The 18,103-nt window shown below is 45.1% G+C and overlaps 1 protein-coding gene across 1 annotated transcript in view; it reads right to left on the reverse strand.

Moving 5' to 3' along the window:
- The window catches only part of LOC141106327 (zona pellucida sperm-binding protein 4-like), an 82,336-nt gene extending 64,923 nt beyond the window's left edge, over positions 1–17,413 (reverse strand). Inside the window, exon 1 of the mRNA XM_073597010.1 lies at positions 17,218–17,413. Within this exon, the coding sequence (XP_073453111.1) occupies positions 17,218–17,413 (196 nt within the window). The remainder of the gene's footprint in view (positions 1–17,217) is intronic.
- Between the last annotated feature and the right edge of the window lie 690 nt (positions 17,414–18,103).

Below are 18,103 nucleotides of genomic sequence, written 5' to 3' on the forward strand. Positions count from 1 at the left end.
GCAAAGCAAGATATCACCACATCAAGTATATTGCTTCAGATAAAGTTGCATATGGAGTCCTAGTGCATCAGTCCAACCAGCTACCCACCCTGCCTATCCGGCTATTGACCCTTGCGGGTAAACGGATAGCTAAGTCCTACCACCAAGGATTCTAGTTTGAACTAATTGCAGGGGGGCCAAACGAGGGACTTCCAGCCGGGCCTCCCAGATATTTTCAAACTTCATTGGACTACCTATGAGTTTATGTTAGCTGTTCCCTCAAAAGAGTGTAATTTATGGCAGTAACCCATTCTGTATGTGTAGGAGGTAATACTGAGAGACATTTTCGGGCAAAGAGTATTCTGGCAATAAATAGGACTCAGAGAATGGCTGTGTAGGTGTGAGGCTTGTATAGTTACTCGGCTAACCACCCAAGTAGGCAAAGCTTAGGGTCAACTTCAAGTGTAGGATTCCATATTCTATTAATAGAGCTGATCACTGCAGACCAGTACCTTTGTAATTTCGGACATTTCCAAAGCATGTGTATAAGGGTACCATTTTCCACCATCTGAGGACAAAATGGATCGTCTCCTCTGTGCCATTTGTGCAATTTATATGGGGTACGATAAGTTTGGTGAATGAACAATTGATTGAGTTTTTGGGAAGCCGAGAGTGAAACACTCGAGTACATTCTCCAGTATGGTGGACCATTCCTTATCCGTTATATGGCCTATATCTCCCCCCCCAGCCACCCCTACAATTTAATGGCATAGCTTTGGATACCCAACAGAGGCGAGAACCATACAAGGAAGAGATCTGTCCCTTCCGAAACAATGATGTTACTAGTTGTGTAAGCACTGTGGGCCTAGTTAATTCCCAAGTAGACAGTGTAGATTACGCCGAAACAGCGTGCGAGTTGCAAATACTGGAAAAAAAGGTATTTCGGTAAACTGTATTCCATTCTTAGTGACTGAAAGTCCTGCAGAAGACTCCCATGGTATAGCTGTGGAACATATACAATACACAGACCAAGCTGAGAAACCCTGCAATTTACCAAGTTCAGGGTAATTTCTATTATTCCAAATATGGGACCAGTTAGCGTACCCTGCGTATTGGAAGTGCTGTTTGGCTTTTTCCATATTCTATCCATGGAGTACCAATGTGGGGATAGTCGGACAATGTTTCAAGTTCTCCCGCTTCTATGCATTCCACAAGGCCATCACCGTAAAGTTGTGTGCGTACAATATTTCCTTTAGGGTCAGAGAACTCCGGGTTTAGCTATCCCGTCAAATGCTGCAATTGAGCCACTATATAATATGGGTTTGGAACTGCCAATCCACACGAGTCCTTTGCTTCCAGCTTGATACGAGGTACCCTTTTCCTCCATATCAGGGAGCGGAATATGGTATTACACTTTTTAAAAACATGGATAGGAATCCAGATGGGTGCATTGTGAAGTGCATACAAGAGTTGGACTCCAAATCTTTTTTATCAAGTTACAACGGCCCACTACCGAGAGCGGTAACAATCCAGCTGGCTGTTTTTTCTTGAAATTTTTGAAGTCTCTCCATGAGACTTGTCAGAGGTAGAGGGGGTCGCAAAAAAAAAAAAAAAAAAAAAAAAAAAGGGGGGGGGGGAGGGGGCGCTAGTCCTCTGCATACAGGGCTAATTTATCTTCCACATCACCCCCTTTAAAACCACATATAGCCCAGGTTCCCCTTAATGGCCACAGCCAGAAGCGCAATGGGGACAGCGGGCAGCCCTGTCGTTCCCCGGTGGAGATCAAAGAGAGGATAAGGTGTTATCGATTCTAATGCAAGACTGTGGCACTTTGTACAGCAATTTGATCCATTAAAAAAAAAAAAAAAAAAAAAAAAAAAAGGTCTCCACCAAGTTGAACTTTTACGGTACTTGCCATAGGTAACTCCACACTATCAAATGCCTTAGCGGCATCTAGTAAGTATAGCACTTTGACCCCGATTGTCTGTGGGGATCTGCATATTCAGGTATAATTGGCGAAAATTATGTGCCATGGACCTGCTGGGTATGAATGAATAAGAGACTTTCGAGGAGTAAACATCTTAAAAAAAAAGGTACAGAACCCCTTCATAATTGAGAGTATCCGTAGCTACCTGAGTTGGTGACACAGCCAAATGGTGTATGACCGGGGATGGCTGTTGTGATTTAGCTATCACAGACAACATATGGCCAGTTTTCTCCCCCTCAAAAAAACGCTTGTTTTCCACTTGCTGTTTATGTATGGTGCTGTATAGTTTTTGTGCATCTTTCCATATCCTCTCACTATCAGGTGTAGGAGCCCATAAAAAGTCCTCCTCAGCCCTGTCTACTGCTGCACTGGCATCTTCAGCCCATTGTCTACTGTTGGTCTTAATTGTAGCCATCTCCCTAATGCACAGACCTCTTATGAAAGCCTTCGGAGTATCCAACACAACACCAGAGGAGGAAGAATGCCTATTTAGTAGAAAGTTTTGGATTTGAACCTGCATGTGTTCAGTGTCAGTAAACAGAGGAAGCCAAAAGGGGTTCATCTTCCAATGATGGGGATTTGAACAGTAGAGGAGGTTAAGCAGAGTTGTACTGGGGAGTGGTCAGATAGGCCCCTGGTAAGATAGGAGACCTTAGGGTCATAACAGTGGGTCAGCATTTTGTCCACTGCAAAGTCTATACGGGATAAGGTAGAATGAGTTAGTGAGTGGCATGAGAACTGGGCCTTAAGAGGAAATTTACATCTCCATAGATCAAGTAATCCAATTTCTGCTACATATTTAGCAAAAGCAGTATATGTTCTGGGGTCCTGCGGACAGCATTTTCTATGTACATCTAGTGATGTATCAAGTACACTGTTAAAATCTCCCAAAACATATACCAGAATCTGAGGATGTTTAGCTAAAAACCCAGACAGACATTCTAACATTGCCAAGTTAAATGGTGGAGGTATATAAACATTATCAATTACACAAGCATGAGATTCTCAAGTGCCCATTAGAAAAATAAATCTTCCCTCTGGATCTATTTTGGCATCAAGTTTTGTGAATGAAGTAGTCCTGGAAAACAGCACGCTGACACCACTAGAGTAGCGGGTATGTACAGTGGTGTTGTACAGGATACCTCGAGAAGTGTAACATGTTAAGTTTTTGGTGTCATTAGTGAGATGCGTCTCCTGCAAACAAACTGTGGGGGCTTGGTGTGAGAGAAAAAGTAAAAATGGCAGTCCTCTTTTTGGGATCATGCAGGCCTCTCACATTCCAGGAGAGGACCGAATCTGATTACTCATTTAACCGTGTATCTGGAGAAGTCCTGGTCTCCTGTGAGGTGTGCCTATGACAGGCTTGATCAGTCAGTGCACCGTATTCTCCAACATGCAAAAGGCATGTCAGGTAACTTGCATAGGGTATCTCGCTCTGAAAAACAGTGGCCAGTGATAAAACATGCAAAATTATACTCAAGCGCTGCTATGGGGTAAAAGCTAAATTATTGATAAAAAAAAATTTCTAATTTCTAGTGACTGGGAGAAACCCAAATAATAAAAGCTGCAAAACTGAAAAGTGTTCAGACACCACTAAAAGTGACAAATATAATAAATTGTGTTGCGCCAATATTAACCTTCCATTCAAACTAGTAACCAGTGTCCAATATGCTAATATGAAAAACTATCAGTGATTCATAAAAATATACTGAGAATATATAAATACCAAATGTAGAATACAAATAAATATAAACGTGAACAGGTCAACAAAAAATAGTCACCGAGTTGTAGTGTGCTCCACAAGATAAATCAATAAAGACGTGAGTAGGTCAGCAATACCTCTAGCCACTGAATTAGATAATATTCCACAAGGTAAATCAACCACAGATTATCCCCTATATATGTGTACTGTCCAATCTTGTAATTAATTCCTCTTTATATTGGATTCCACTTAGCACTGTGTGTTGATACCCGTTTTTCACTTGTGGGATATATATACTTATATATATTCCAGATCAAAGTCCCATACGTGCCAAAAGAACCTGCTCACAAATAACCAGTTCAACCTTGAAAGTCACGTGTCGAGTGACAACGCGTAGGTGGACGTGTCAGTGACGTCAAGCATTGAGGCTGGTAACAGCATCGTTCCAAGCGGTGAGAGATCTACCGCGCCCCAAGCGGCTGATTGCTTTTTCATCCAAGCTGAAACTTCCTAGGCTTATGTGAGTGGATCTAGAGAAGGGCGTTTACCTTATAGTAATCGTTCACTGCGCAATGATGTTTCCTCTCTGCATTTTTATTTCATGCATACATGGCATCTAAGGAGTACTAGCGGGAAGCTTTTTCCAATCATACGGCAACTGGTTATTTGTGAGCAGATTCTTTTGGCACGTATGGGACTTTGATCTGGAATATATACAAATATATATGCCACAAGTGAAAAACGGGTATCAACACACAGTGCTAAGTTGAATCCAATATAAAGAGGAATTAATTACAAGATTGGACAGTACACATAGCAGTTACACCTATATAGGGGATAATCTGTGGTTGATTTACCTTGTGGAATATAATATAATTCAGTGGCTAGAGGTATTGCTGATCTACTCACGTCTATTGATTTATCTTGTGGAGCACACTAAAAAACTGACTATTTTTTGTTGACCTGTTCACGTTTATATTTATTTGTATTCTACATTTGGTATTTATTTATATATTCTCAGTATATTTTTATGAATCACGGATAGTTTTACATAGCATATTGGACACTGGTTGCTAGTTTGACTGGAAGGTTAATATTAGCTCAACACAATTTATTATATCAGTGATAAAACATAACAGCAGTGTGACCTGTATAAGGTACAGCCCAACCAACCCGTGCTTGAAAACAAACAAAAAAAAAAAAAAAACACAAAAAAATAAAAATAAAAAATAATAAACAGTCTTCCAACCAAAAACACAGAAGTTCCCGTTGGAAAGCCTTCCAATTGTGCCCCGCAGGGCTAAGTGAGGGGGGATAAGCAAGGGCTAGGACCTCAGGCCCTCAAAGTCAAACACAAGGGTTGCTGGTAAGAGATGAGAGAAAGCAGCAGTCAATTGTGTTCCTCTTTAGGCTCCATTACTAGCAAGGTAAGCAAATAGGTAGCAATGTAGGCAGGTTTCTACAATCTTAGCTTGGATCATTTCCGCAAACAGCAGCAGCTCGCAATTGCCTCTCATGGCGGTCAAGCCAGTTAGTAGCCATATTTGAATTTTCAAAGAAGTGCACAGGGCCATCTGCTACAACACAGTTTGGCAGAGTAAAGCATGGAATACATTACCGAGATAGCACACAGTCGCTTTTTCACTTCAGTGAATTTTGCTCTCTGCTTTTGAACAGCCACTGAGAAGTCTGGATAGTTGGACACAGACATCCCAACCTCAAACTCATTTCAGGGAGGTGGCAAACTAATTTCAGGGAAGTGGCTCTTCACGCTCCCGCAAACGCCCAGCCCCCCCCCCCCATGGCAACATTTTTAAAGTGGGGTTCCCATTTAAAAAAAACTAAATAGATAAAAGTCAGCAGCTACAAATACTGCAGCTGCTGACTTTTAATTGGACACTTACCTGTCCCAGGGTCCAGCGATGCGGGGGATCGAACCCCTGCTCGTCTCCCCCTCCGTTCGGTGGCGCCAGCATTGCAACTGTGGGTGCTGGGCTGTGGCTTCACAGCCAGGCACCCACTGCACATGCGCGAGCGGCGCCGCGATTGGCCGCTCAGTCATCTGGGACCTGTAATGGATCCCAGATGATTGACAAGAGGGAGGGAGTAGAGCTGAGCCCTTCCTGTGCCGAGTGGAAGTGACCCCCTAGCAACAGGCATTTAGAGGTAAGTAAGGCACATTCATGCATTTTTTATTTTTTAGGGTGGAACACCACTTTAAATCACTTTCTCAAATTTTTTTCACAGTGCTCCTGGGAAGGGGATGAGTGGCAGTTTTTTTTATTTTTAATAATTGATTTTTTTACAATTTAGTTTTTAATTTTTTTTCACAATGCTTTTTGGGGGGGTTGGGGCAGTGGACAGTGTTGGTAGGGCAGGGGAGAGTGGTGTCAGTAGTTTATTTTATTTATTTATTTATTTTTTTAACACTCATTTTTTTAGAATTTCTTTACAATATTTTTAGGGGGGCTTTGGTGAGATTTCAGGGGTCTAAACAGACCCCTGATATCTCCCCTTTGAGACAGACAAAGGGACTGAGGACACACATTCCCCAGTCCCTTTCTCAGCACTAAAGATGAATGAACAGAAGACAGAGGCTCCTGTCCATTCATAAAACTGAGCAGGGTAAACAGTTTACTCTGCTCAGCAAATCACAGGACACAGGAGCGATCTCGCTCACTGTGTCCTATTACTAGTTCCCCCCGCAGCTGGCGGGAGAGGAGGGGAGCCGGCTGCGGGGGACAAGGGGGGGGGCAGAAGGACACAGAGGGGCCCGGGGGAGGAGCACACAGAGCAGCTGGGGATGATCAGTGCAGCAGGAGGGACAGCTGTGATCACCGATCTCCCTGTATAGCTTTTTAGCCATCAGCTGTGGGAGGGAGAGAACGAAAATCGGCTATCAGCTAAAAATCTATGCAGAGGAGATCGTGATTACAGCTGATCTCTGCCGCACCGATCATTCCCGGGAGATCGGGAGGCACTGGCGGGTGTGCGGGAGCCGCCGCAGAAACACGGGAGTCTCCTGCACCTTCAGGGAGAATTGAGATGTCTGTAGACACTTTGGTGCCTTGTACTTTCATGTTAGCCTTCTGCCTAGCCAGGCAGAGGATAATATCTCTATCTTTATAGTGTAAGAGCTTCAGCAAGAATGGTCTGTCGTTGCCCCCTGGTGGAGGTGGCTGGGGAGGTACTCTGCAGGCTCTTTCCACAGAAAAAAAAAAAAAAATGGAGTGAGGTTGTTTCTTTCCAAATGTATCAGCTAGCCAAGTTTTTTTTTTTTTTTAACAGAAAAGAGTTTTTAGTTAACAAATCAGCATTACAATTCATTCGGCATTCGGCATTAAGTATCTTATTTGTTACAGCATCAGACCAAGACATCCATTCAGGAATTTAACATCCTACAAGTGCATAAATTCGTCCTCCTTACATCTCTTAACTGATGGGATCTAAGCATATTCCCTTCTAGAGCCCACCGTAGAGTTCAGTAGGTCGTTTAGCTGCTACCCTCTGGAAGACCGTTAAGTGCATAGCAGGTTTAATAAGTTGAGTTTAATCTTCCTCTGGCAGGTCGGGCGGTGCCCCGTGTCTGGAGGGGGGGGGGGGTGAATACCCCCAACCGAGCAGAGGGGAATCCATCAATTGGTCCCCTATCCCTGGCCCCTCATCCACACGCAGCCACCCAGGCCAACCAGACTTTGTCGAATTTGGCAGGGCATCGTCTGCTCTCATATCTGAGTTTGTATAAGGGTAACACTGAGTCTACAGCCTTTTTCCAGGAGTTAAGGGTAGGGGGTTCGGCCGACTTCCATTGTAGCATTATCTCCCTCCTAGCATAGAACAAGAATGTAATGGGAGAGTTTAAAGTACCTATCCCCCTCCACCTCGCCCAAACAGCTCAGCAGGAGTACCATGGGATCCAGTGGCACCCTAGTTTCCTCAATGTCGCCAAGCATCTCCGCCACTCCCTCCCAGTATGTTCCGAGCTTTGGACAGGCCCATACCTTATGCCAGAATGTCCCTTCCTCAGTCCTGCATTTAGGACAGTACGGGTCAATATGTGGGTATATTCTGGCCATTCTGTGCGGGGTGAAGTAGGCCCTGTGTAGAAATTTGAGCTGCTAAACATCCTTGGCTGCCATCATAGTTGGGATATAGGTAGAAAACGCAATCCTCCCACTCGTCCTCCCCTAGAGCTGGAATATCCTCCCTTCATTTGTCCATTGAACGGGTGGGTTTAACATCGTGAGCTACCGTCAGGTATAGGGGCTTCCCCATCACGCTCGAGGTCAGCAGTCACTCGACTGAGTCCGGTTTCAGAGTCAGCCTGTCTGGGAATTATGCCCTCATCACATGTCTCAGTTGCCAGTATTTAAATTCAAAGGGTCAGGCAGGGAGTATTGTCATTTTATGTCATGGAAAGGCATAATCTTGCCATTGGCCATTATGTGTTTTAGGGTGGCGATTCCCCCTTTGGCCCATTGTGAGGGGTCTGGTATTTCGTAAAGGTGGGGGAGGGCAGGGTTGCCCCAAAGCGGGGCGTGTGGAGATATGCAGTTCTGTTTAGCATACATTGTCCTGGCCTCCCTCCATGCTCTAATGGTGATCTTCATGTGGATCGTCAGGGGATGGGGGGGGCTTTAGGTCCCCTGTACACTAGATTGGTCAAGGCTGCATATGAGCCCGAAATGGCTGCCTCAAGTCTCACTGCAAGATTTTGTCTGGGTTGAGAGAACCACCAGCGCACCGTGACCAAGACGGCAGCCCAGTAATAGAACAAAAAATTTGGGAGGGCCAGACCTCCTCCCAACAGGGCAAGGTATAGTACCCCCTTTGCCACTCTAGGGGGCCTCCCGGCCCAGATAAAAAGTCAAAATCCCCTCCAGACACCTGAAAAATGATCTAGGTATGTGGGAGGGGTGTTACGAAAAGTATAGAAATTTGGGAAGGAACACCATTTTGAGCAAGTTAACCCTGCCCACGGGGGTGAGCGGTAGGGTGCGCCAGGCTGTGCATTTTACTGTAAGCTGGGAGAGGATAGGCTGCACATTCTTTTCTATAAATTAGTGTGTGGTGTAATTTTGATGCCTAAATAGGTAAATTCGCCCACCCATTGGAGTGGATTGCCGATGTCCACCCTGGGAAGCGAGGGGTGCAGCGGGAATAAGACTGACTTGCCCCAGTTTATGCAGATGCCTGAGAATCGGGCAAAGTCTTCAAAAAGGTCCAGTGCCTTCTGCAGTGATTGTGAGGCATCCACAAGATAAAGTAGGGTCGTCCGCGTATAGGGACACTTTCTTCTATTGTACCCACTTTTATCACCTGTCACCCCCGTCTCAGCCCTCAGAGAAATGGCAAGGGGCTCTATCGCCAGGGTGAATAGCCCTGGTGACAAGGGACAGCCCTGACGGGTGCCCCTGCCCAAAGGGAAGGTCTCGGAAAGCGTGCCATTCGTGCAGACCCTCGGTTTGGGACTGGCATAAAGCATCCACAGCCATGCCATGAATTTCAGTCCAAATCCTAATTTCTAGAGGACCCTCCATAGGAATTCCCACTCCACTGAGTTGAAGGATTTTTCAGCGTTCAGCGAGACCACTACTCCCGCCGATTCCGACTGCGCCCTGTCCATATGAGCAAAAAGCCTTCTCAATTTAATGTCTGTACCCCTCCTCGGCATGAATCCAGTTTGGTCCAGGTGTACTAGAGCAGTTATGACTGTGTTGAGTCTCATGGCCAGCACTTTGGCCAGGAGCTTTGCATCGACATTGATCAAGGAGATGGGACGGTAGGAGGAACACAGGGACGGGTCTTTTTACCAGTCTTGGGGATCACCACCACCTCGCTCAAGGAGTCTGGAAGTACCCCCAAGCTCTGCACCTCGGTTAGCATAGCATGCAGTTTGCCCGTCAGCTCTTTTGCATATTGCTTGTAAAACTCAACAGGTATGCCGTCAGGGCCCGGGGACTTGCCCGATTGGAGAGTCTTAAGGGCTTTTAAGATTTCGTCTGTGGTGATGGGGGCATCAAGATTATCGTGGTATTTTGCGGTCAGAGCCAGGATTGTCAATGGGGTCTAAGTAGGAAGTCAGTTCATCGCTGGTTTACGTGGTCTTGGAGCTGTAGAGATTTCTATAGAAGGATGCAAAGCATTCGTTTATCTCGTCAGGGGCGTACCGAAGATCCCCATCGGGTCCCTGTATGTGTGGTATGCACATTTTCCCCCCCCGATTGTTCCCTGGACAACCAGGCCAGTAGTTTCCCGGACCTTTCCCCTTGCTCGAATATGCAATGCGTTTGGGCGAGAAGGCACTTGAGTGAGAGGTGCGAATACGAACAACCTCTCCAGTCAGAGACTGAAGTACATCATAGTCTCTAGGGTCCTTAGATCTAAGAAATTGTGCTTCTTGCAGGTCAGCCTTTCTTTCTGCACTAATCAAGTCAGTTCTCCTCTCCCTATGAATCCTGACTATAATGGTCTGGTATCTTCCCCTAGTGTACGCTTTGAAAGTGTTCCACACAGTTAATGCACTAGGCGAGCCGGGATTGACATTCCAGTACTCCTGCATCGCCCCCTTAAAGTGACCATCCACTGACTCGTCCGACACCCAGAACCTGGACAGTCTCCATAAGGTATTTCCTGGGGTGGAGGAGAGTCCGGAGGAGCGGTGCATGGGCAGATATGCCCCTGGGAAGTATCCTAATATCCTTTACCTTGGGTAAGGCAAGGCCGTCCACATACGCCAAATCAATCCTGGAGAAGGATCTAGGAGAGGCAGAGTGGCAGGTGTATGCCCTGGAGTGAAGATTCCTCCAGCGCCACACATCCGTCAAGTTATACAGCTCCGCCCATTACACCAGTCCCAAGTGGGAGTGTCCACTAGCGGACATCCTATCTACATCCAGGTTGGGGACCATGTTAAAGTCACCTACAATGGCCATGTATCATTGTGAAATTCTGCTATCTTTGAGGCCATCTTGTGTAGAAGAGGCATTGATGCTGGGGGGGCAAATACACGCCTGCTATAACCTACTTCATAGAGCGCACCTGAGCATAAATTATTGCAAATCTTCCCTCCGAGTCCAGCACTAGATCTAACAGTCTAAAGGGGAGAGATTTATGGATCAGGATACTAACGCCCCTTGCAAAGTTTGAATGTGTGGAATGGTAATGGTATCCAATCCAGGGTTTCTTTAGGGCCAGTGTTTTACTACCCACGTCGTGGGTTTCCTGGAGGATACAAATGTGTGGGCTGTGGGCCTTAATGAACTGGAACACCAGTGACCTCTTAACTGGGGAATTCAGGCCCCGGGTGTTCCATGATCGTATGTTAAGGGATGTCATATTTGCGTTTTGGTAAGGCGATGATAGGACCAGAGGGATGCTCTCTGCCCAAGACTGCCCCTCTGACTCGGAGGGGACAACATGAGGAGACATACAGTACTGACATTTGTAATGCATTTATAAAAACATTAGCAACATCAATCTTTTCAAAAACCAAAAGTTAACCGTAAACAATAAACCAGCCCCCCCCCCCCCCCCCCCCCCCGGGGCAACCACCCCTCTCCCCCAACCAACCCCTTAAAACTGAGGCAGTTATCCATCCCAACCATAATCAGCATGCTGGCTGCAAAAGGGAGGTCCTGTGCAAGAGACGCTTCGACCCCTCAAAAGTTCTTGGGGGTCTCGGGTGAGCCGAGCTGCTCCCCTCCGGATGAGGCTTCCGCCGGAATGTCACTTAAACTGTCGGGGACCCGTAATAAAAGGAAGAGAAGGGGAATTGACAAATTTGAACATGGAACTGGGTATGTCCCTTCAGTGTAAAAGATAAAAAAGGGGAAAAAAAAAACACCATCGGTAGGTGTGTGTGGTAGTCCGGTTCCCTGAAGTCCCTATTTGAGAGGGAATAGCGCTCGCCTTGTCGGCTATGAGAGTCTCCTGGTTCACCTATCCAGGGGTACTCTCTTGGTAGTTCGTGGGCCTCTCGTGCAGGCAGTCAACTTTGGAAACAGGCACAACAGGTGCAACAGCAGCCTTACAATGAGGATTGAGTCAAGAGGTGTAGTGTTTGCAACTGCAGGAAATTTGAACTCAGGGCCCAGTGTATTCTAGTCATTGACGGTAAGTACTCACATGTCAGGCTCTTGGCTAGCGATCATGGGGCAGCGAGTCCATCCAGGCAGATGCCTCTCTGGGGGAGGTGAAGAAGCGAGTTGTCTCTCCATCCTGAACCCTCAGGCGCAGAAAGGAGGTCATTCCGCCTGCCGGCTCATACATCACTACAGAATGTTGGAGCTCAGGAGAACAGCCTAACACTGGGATAACAGGTATTCAACCCAGCCAACAGCTTCAATACTATGAGATTGCGTACAAGTCACTTAAAAGTAGTATTAAATCCAAAAGTAAACATTAACATTACAGCTTGTAAAAAAAGTTAAAAAAGGGGAAGGATAGATATGGCGCTGCTCTTATTAAGAGGTAATTTGCAACCTCTAGAAACTTGAGGGGTGTGTATACCACGGGTGCATATAATGCAAAAAGTGAAAAAGTGCAGAAAATAAAAAATGTAAAGGATATCCTACTGTGTAAACTTTCTGATCGCTTATTTATAATGCATACTGTTAGAAGCTATGTGCATTCAAACAAAAATAAAATGAAAAATAAAAATGAAAAATAAAAATGAAAATACAAATAGAAAAGCGCTATCTTTTCCTGTGTGAAATCCACAATCCTGTGCAAAATTTACAATTCAAAGTAACATTTCTGTGCCAAAAAAATACAACATATATGACTGGTATATAGTATTGCTGTGAAACTGGGCTCAGAAACATGCATATACCGTCCATGCATAGAACATTACAGCTTACTTACTTTTAGGCTTTTCCTCCCTCATTTTTACCTGGTGATCCTGCCAGCAAATCTGTTTTTCATCAGAACAAACTGCACTGCAGATGTAGCAGTTACAGGGTTGAGACAAACCATTTACCGCCGATAGGGGTGCTTACAATGGTCTGCTTTTATTCACCGATGTAAAACCTTTATCTCAGAAAGAAGATAAACTGTTTGCTGAAACTTCTATAAACTGAGTTGGAGTTTGTCTTCAATTTGTTAGTATATCTAAGGCCCCTTTCACACTGGGGCGGTGGGTGTGTCGGTGGTAAAGCGCCGCTATTTTTAGCGGCGCCTTACCGTCAATTTTGCGGCGCTAGCGGGGCGCTTTTACCCCCCGCGCTAGCAGCCGAGAAAGGGTTAAAACCACCTGCTAAGCGCTGCTGCGGCAGTGCTTTGCCGGCGGTATAGCCACGCTGCCCATTGATTTCAATGGGCTGGAGCGGTATGCACACCGGTCCTTCACCGCTCCAAAGATGCTGCTAGCAGGACTTTTTTAGCATACTGCCGGTGCACCGGCTCCAGTGTGAAAGCCCTCGGGCTTTCGTGTGAGGAGCGGCTCTTTTAGGGCGCTTTGCAGGCGATGTAGCACCTGCAAAGCGCCCCTAAGACCCCTTTCACACCGGGACGGTGGGTGCGTGGGCGATACCGTCAATTTCGCGGCGCTATTCGGCCGCTATCGGGGCGCTTTTACCCCCGCTAGCGGCCGAGAAAGGCTTAAAACCACTATAAAGCGCTGCTGCGGCAGCGCTATGCCGGCGGTATAGCCGCGCTGCCCATTTATTTCAATTGTATACACCAGTCCTTTACCTCTGCAAAGATGCTGCTAGGACTTTTAAGCGTCCTGCCAGTGCACCGCTCCAGTGTGAAAGCCCTCGGGGCTTTCACATTGGAGAGACAGCAGCAGCTCTTTCAGGGCACTTTGCATGCGCTATTTTTAACGCTGTAGAGCCTGCAAACCCCCCAGTGTAAAAGGGGTCCGAGTCCTCTAGGACAGGGGTCTCCACACTTTATAAACAAGGGGGTTTACTGTCCTTCAGACTTTAGAGGAGCTGGACTTTGGCCAACAGGCGTAAATAACGCCAGCGTCGGGGGGCCGGGGGGGGGGCAGGGAGGAGAAACTGCGCCCCAGCGTCGGGGGTGGGGGACCCGGCATGGGGGGGCCAGCTACTTTACATAGTTAGGTTAAAAAGACACAAGTCCATCCAGTTCAACCATAAAAAAAATAAATAAACAAAATTAAAAAAATATCATACAATCCAATATACCCAATTCTATACCCACAGTTGATCCAGAGGAAGGCAAAAAACCCCAGCAGAGCATGATCCAATTTGCTACAGCAGGGGAAAAAAATCCTTCCTGATCCTCCAAGAGGCAATCGGCTTTTCCCTGGATCAACTTTACCTATAAATGTTAGTACCCAGTTATATTATGTACATTTAGGAAAGTATCCAGGCCTTTCTTAAAGCAATCTACTGAGCTGGCCAGAACCACCTTTGACGGGAGTCTATTCCACATTTTCACAGCTCTTACTGTGAAGAAACCTTTTCGTAGTTTGAGATGAAATCTCTCTAGACGTAAAGGATGCCCCCTTGTCCTCTGTGTTGACCATAAAGAGAATAACTCAACACCAAGTTCACTATATGGACCCCTTATATATTTGAACACGTTGATCATATCCCCCCTTATTCTCCTCTTCTCAGGAGTGAATAAATTCAGTTCCTCTAATCTTTCCTCATAGCTGAGCTCCTCCATGCCTCTTATCAGTTTGGTTGCCCTTCTCTGCACTTTCTCCAGTTCCCCGATATCCTTTTTGAGAACTGGTGCCCAAAACTGAACTACATATTCCAGATGAGGTCTTACTAATGATTTGAACAAGAGCAAAATTATATCTCTCTCTGGAGTCCATACCTCTCTTAATACAAGAAAGGACTTTGCTTGCTTTGGAAACCACAGCTTGGCATTGCATATTATTGGGCTTATGATCTACCAAAACCACCAGATCCTTCACCACGGATTCCCCCAGTTGTACTCCCCCTAGTATGTATGATGCATGGATATTCTTAGCCCCCAAGTGCATAACCTTACATTTCTCAACATTAAACCTCATCTGCCACATAGTCGCCCAATTAGACAGTGTATTGAGGTTGGCTTGTAAATTGGAGACATCCTGTAAGGACGTTATTCCACTGCATAGCTTAGTGTCATCTGCAAAGACAGAAATGTTACTTTTGATCCCAGACCCTATATCATTTATAAAGATATTAAAAAGTAAGGGTCCCAACACTGAACCTTGGGGTACAACGCTGATAACCTTAGACCATGCAGAGTAAGAATCATTAACCACTACTCTCTGAATTCTGTCTTTTAGCCAGTTTTCTATCCGTTTAAAAACTGATATTTCCAAGCCTGTAGACTTTACCTTACACATGAGCTGTGGGTGCGGAACTTTGTTGGTGTCAGTGGGAGGAATAGTGGCCCAAGGGCCAGATAAAGGCAGACAAAGGGCCACAGTTAAGAGACCACTGTGATAGTACATCCAACACGCCCCTCCCCCTCAGACTGACAATGCTGCTGTCCAAAGGTTTCCCCTGTGCTTCTTCGCGCAGATGGTGTTTTAATGGCCAGTTCACCATGTGAAAAGAGATGGGGAAAAAAGCCTAATGCAGTCACCACTTCTATTGATTGGTAAGCTGCAATAAATTATATTTTTTGTTTTGGGCTTAATACCAAGACCCCTTTCACACTGAGACAGTTTTAAAAATAGCGCCTGAAAAGTGTCTGAAAAGTGACTCCCATTCATTTGAATGGGTGCTTTCACACCAAGGCGGTGCGCTTGCGGGGTGGTAGAAAAAGTCCTGCAAGCAGCATCTTTGGGGCGTGTTTGGAGCACTGTAACAAGCGCTCCAAAATGCCCCTGCCCATTGAAACGGATGGGCAGCGCTTCCAAAACGGGTCTTCATGTATATTTTTTATGAGGTTTTAAAAAAAGCGATCGCCCGAAAAGCGCAGCTAAAACGACCAGCGCTTTAGCAGCGCTTCAGTGTGAAAGGGGTCTTAAAGAGGAAGAAAACCCTGATGGGTTTTACTTCTTTATTCCCCTGCAAAGTAAAAGCATAATGGGCTAGAATGCATCGCATACCATTATGTTGCACTTACCTGCAAACAAAGCCTGCGACGTCCCCGCTGTCGGCTGCATCCATCTTCACCCCTCCTCCTTCCGGGGCCGTGGGCTCTGATTGGCCGGAGTCACGAGACGCCACATGCGTGCGGGAGCCGCGGTCACTGCACGGGCCCTAGCAAAACGGCACAATCGCGCCCTTTTCCTTTAGTGCGCATGCGCCAATGACGTCGGCGCAAGCGTATATGCCAAATATCTCCTAAACAGATTTAGAAGATGTTTCTAGTACCTACAGGTAAGCCTTATTGTAGGCTTACCTGTAGGTAAAAGTGGTGTGTAAGAGTTTACAACAACCTTAAGACCACTTTAAGGCCTCCTTCACACGAGCAGTCAGATACATCCGGGTTCAGTCATCCCTCCCTAACTGTAGGCAACCACTTGGGTGGGCAGCTATAGGTTAACAGCACCGGTTGCGGTCAGTCAGTTGTTACATCATACAGGCTTAGCGACCACAGCTATTCGCATGTGCCTGCCATTCCAGCCACAAGAATCCACTGATTTTTGCCACTGGAATCTGGCATATCTTGGTAAACACCTAAGTGAAGGAGGCCTAAATCTTAAACATAAAGGCTACCATTGTGGACCTCCTGAAAATGTTTGGTAGCTCTAGCTTCAGTTGTTCCCTAGCTCAACCATATAGGAAAGAGGAAGTTAAATCTTTGTTGCTGATCAGGGACTCAAAAGTTTCAAAGCCATCACATGACAGCCCGGCAACTAAGTTTTTTTTTTCTTTGCAAAAAACTACATGGGACACCCAGTTGAGGCTCCATGCACACAATCATTTTTTTTAAGCTACAAAACCACTGGAACAAATGCTGGATAAAAAACACTGGCAATAGCGTTTTGTAGTAGTGTTTAGGAGGCTTTTTGCAGTAAAAAGGAAAAAAAAAAAAAAAAAAAAAAAAAAAAAAAAAAAGGAAGGGCTAAAAAAATAAAAAGCGATTAATAGAGTTTAGCAGCATTTTAGAGTGTTTTTCCTGGAAAAATGCTCCAAGAAACTCTACCAAAACTATTTTTTATTTTTTATTTTTCGACTCCTATAGGCTGAAGCTCAAAAAATGCTAATAGCCTAAAGTAGTGTGCATGAACACATAGGATAACACTATTTAGCTTCTAAAAGCAGAAAAAACAAAAAAAAAAAAACAAAAAACAAAAAAAAAAAAAAACCTAGCACTTTTTAGACTGAATGCACACACGCTAATGTGCATTGAGCCTAAATTATTGTTCAGTCTGTTAGCCATATCAAGCCTACTGTTTACTATATTGCATGTTAAAGTTCCAATACTACATTTAAATAGTTACCAAATTATAGAAGATAACAAAAAAAAAAATAAAAATTAAAAACAAAAAAACAAAAACAAAAAAACAAAAACACAGAATACACACAAAAGTGAATGAAAGCTTAGCCAAATCAGCATCATTTCCAAGCTAAACAGCTACAGATGGAACTTCAGCTGCTCCTCCAAAGAATGAAGCAGAACTCACCCCGGACAAGGAAAGTCACGTTTGTCCCGAGATAATCTGGAGGCACCTGAATTTGGACCCCTTCCTGTCCACACAAATAGCCTATCTCTGTAGAGCTGCTGCACAGCCCAAAAAGGGGCCACCCAGTGAGAAACAAGAGCCAGATTCCATCCAGCAGCAGTAAGGGCACCATTCTGATAGGGGTAGAAAGAAGCATTGGCGCCCACTTCAGGCATATATATACAATAGCAGGGTGTGGTCACTTAAATAGAAGACCATTTATCATGTAGGCAGCAGCTTAAATGGGCTATAAGGCCTGGTGCACACCTATCCAGGTTGCATATTGCAGGTGCATTTTTGTGTATTTCAATACACACTTTTCATCCATTGAAGTCTATGGAACCAAAAACCAGAAAAAAAAAGTCCCTGGCCCTTTGCATAAAATGCACAGATGTGAACTACATCCATAGGAAACCATGTTAAATGGACTGTAGTGTGTTTCTGTAAAACTGAAAACGCACTAAAAAATGCATAGGTGTGAACCAGGCCTAAGAGTGGGTTTTAACACTGGAAATCACTGCAAAGGTCACTCTAAGGGCTGCCATTAACTGGGGAATGGTTTAAATTCCACCTTTTGCAAAAAAAATAAATGTATATATGTTTGCTTGAAAACAAAATGTGCATTTGTTTTTTTTTTGTTTTTTTCAAGTGAGCCTGCAAAGCTATTGGTTTTTACAAAGTCTAATCATTTTTACATCATAAGGTTTAGACTTGCTTCTAAAGCCACTGTTCCTTTGAAGAGTGATCTGTGTTTGGTCACTTTTTAGAGGCGATTGACAGGTGATGGGGAGGTGATTCGACACCTGTTTTAACCCATATTTTTGCTGAACGTGTGCATTACATGCAG

This window comes from Aquarana catesbeiana, linkage group LG08, assembly GCF_042186555.1.
Source record: "Aquarana catesbeiana isolate 2022-GZ linkage group LG08, ASM4218655v1, whole genome shotgun sequence".
Classification (NCBI taxonomy): Eukaryota; Metazoa; Chordata; class Amphibia; order Anura; family Ranidae; genus Aquarana; species Aquarana catesbeiana.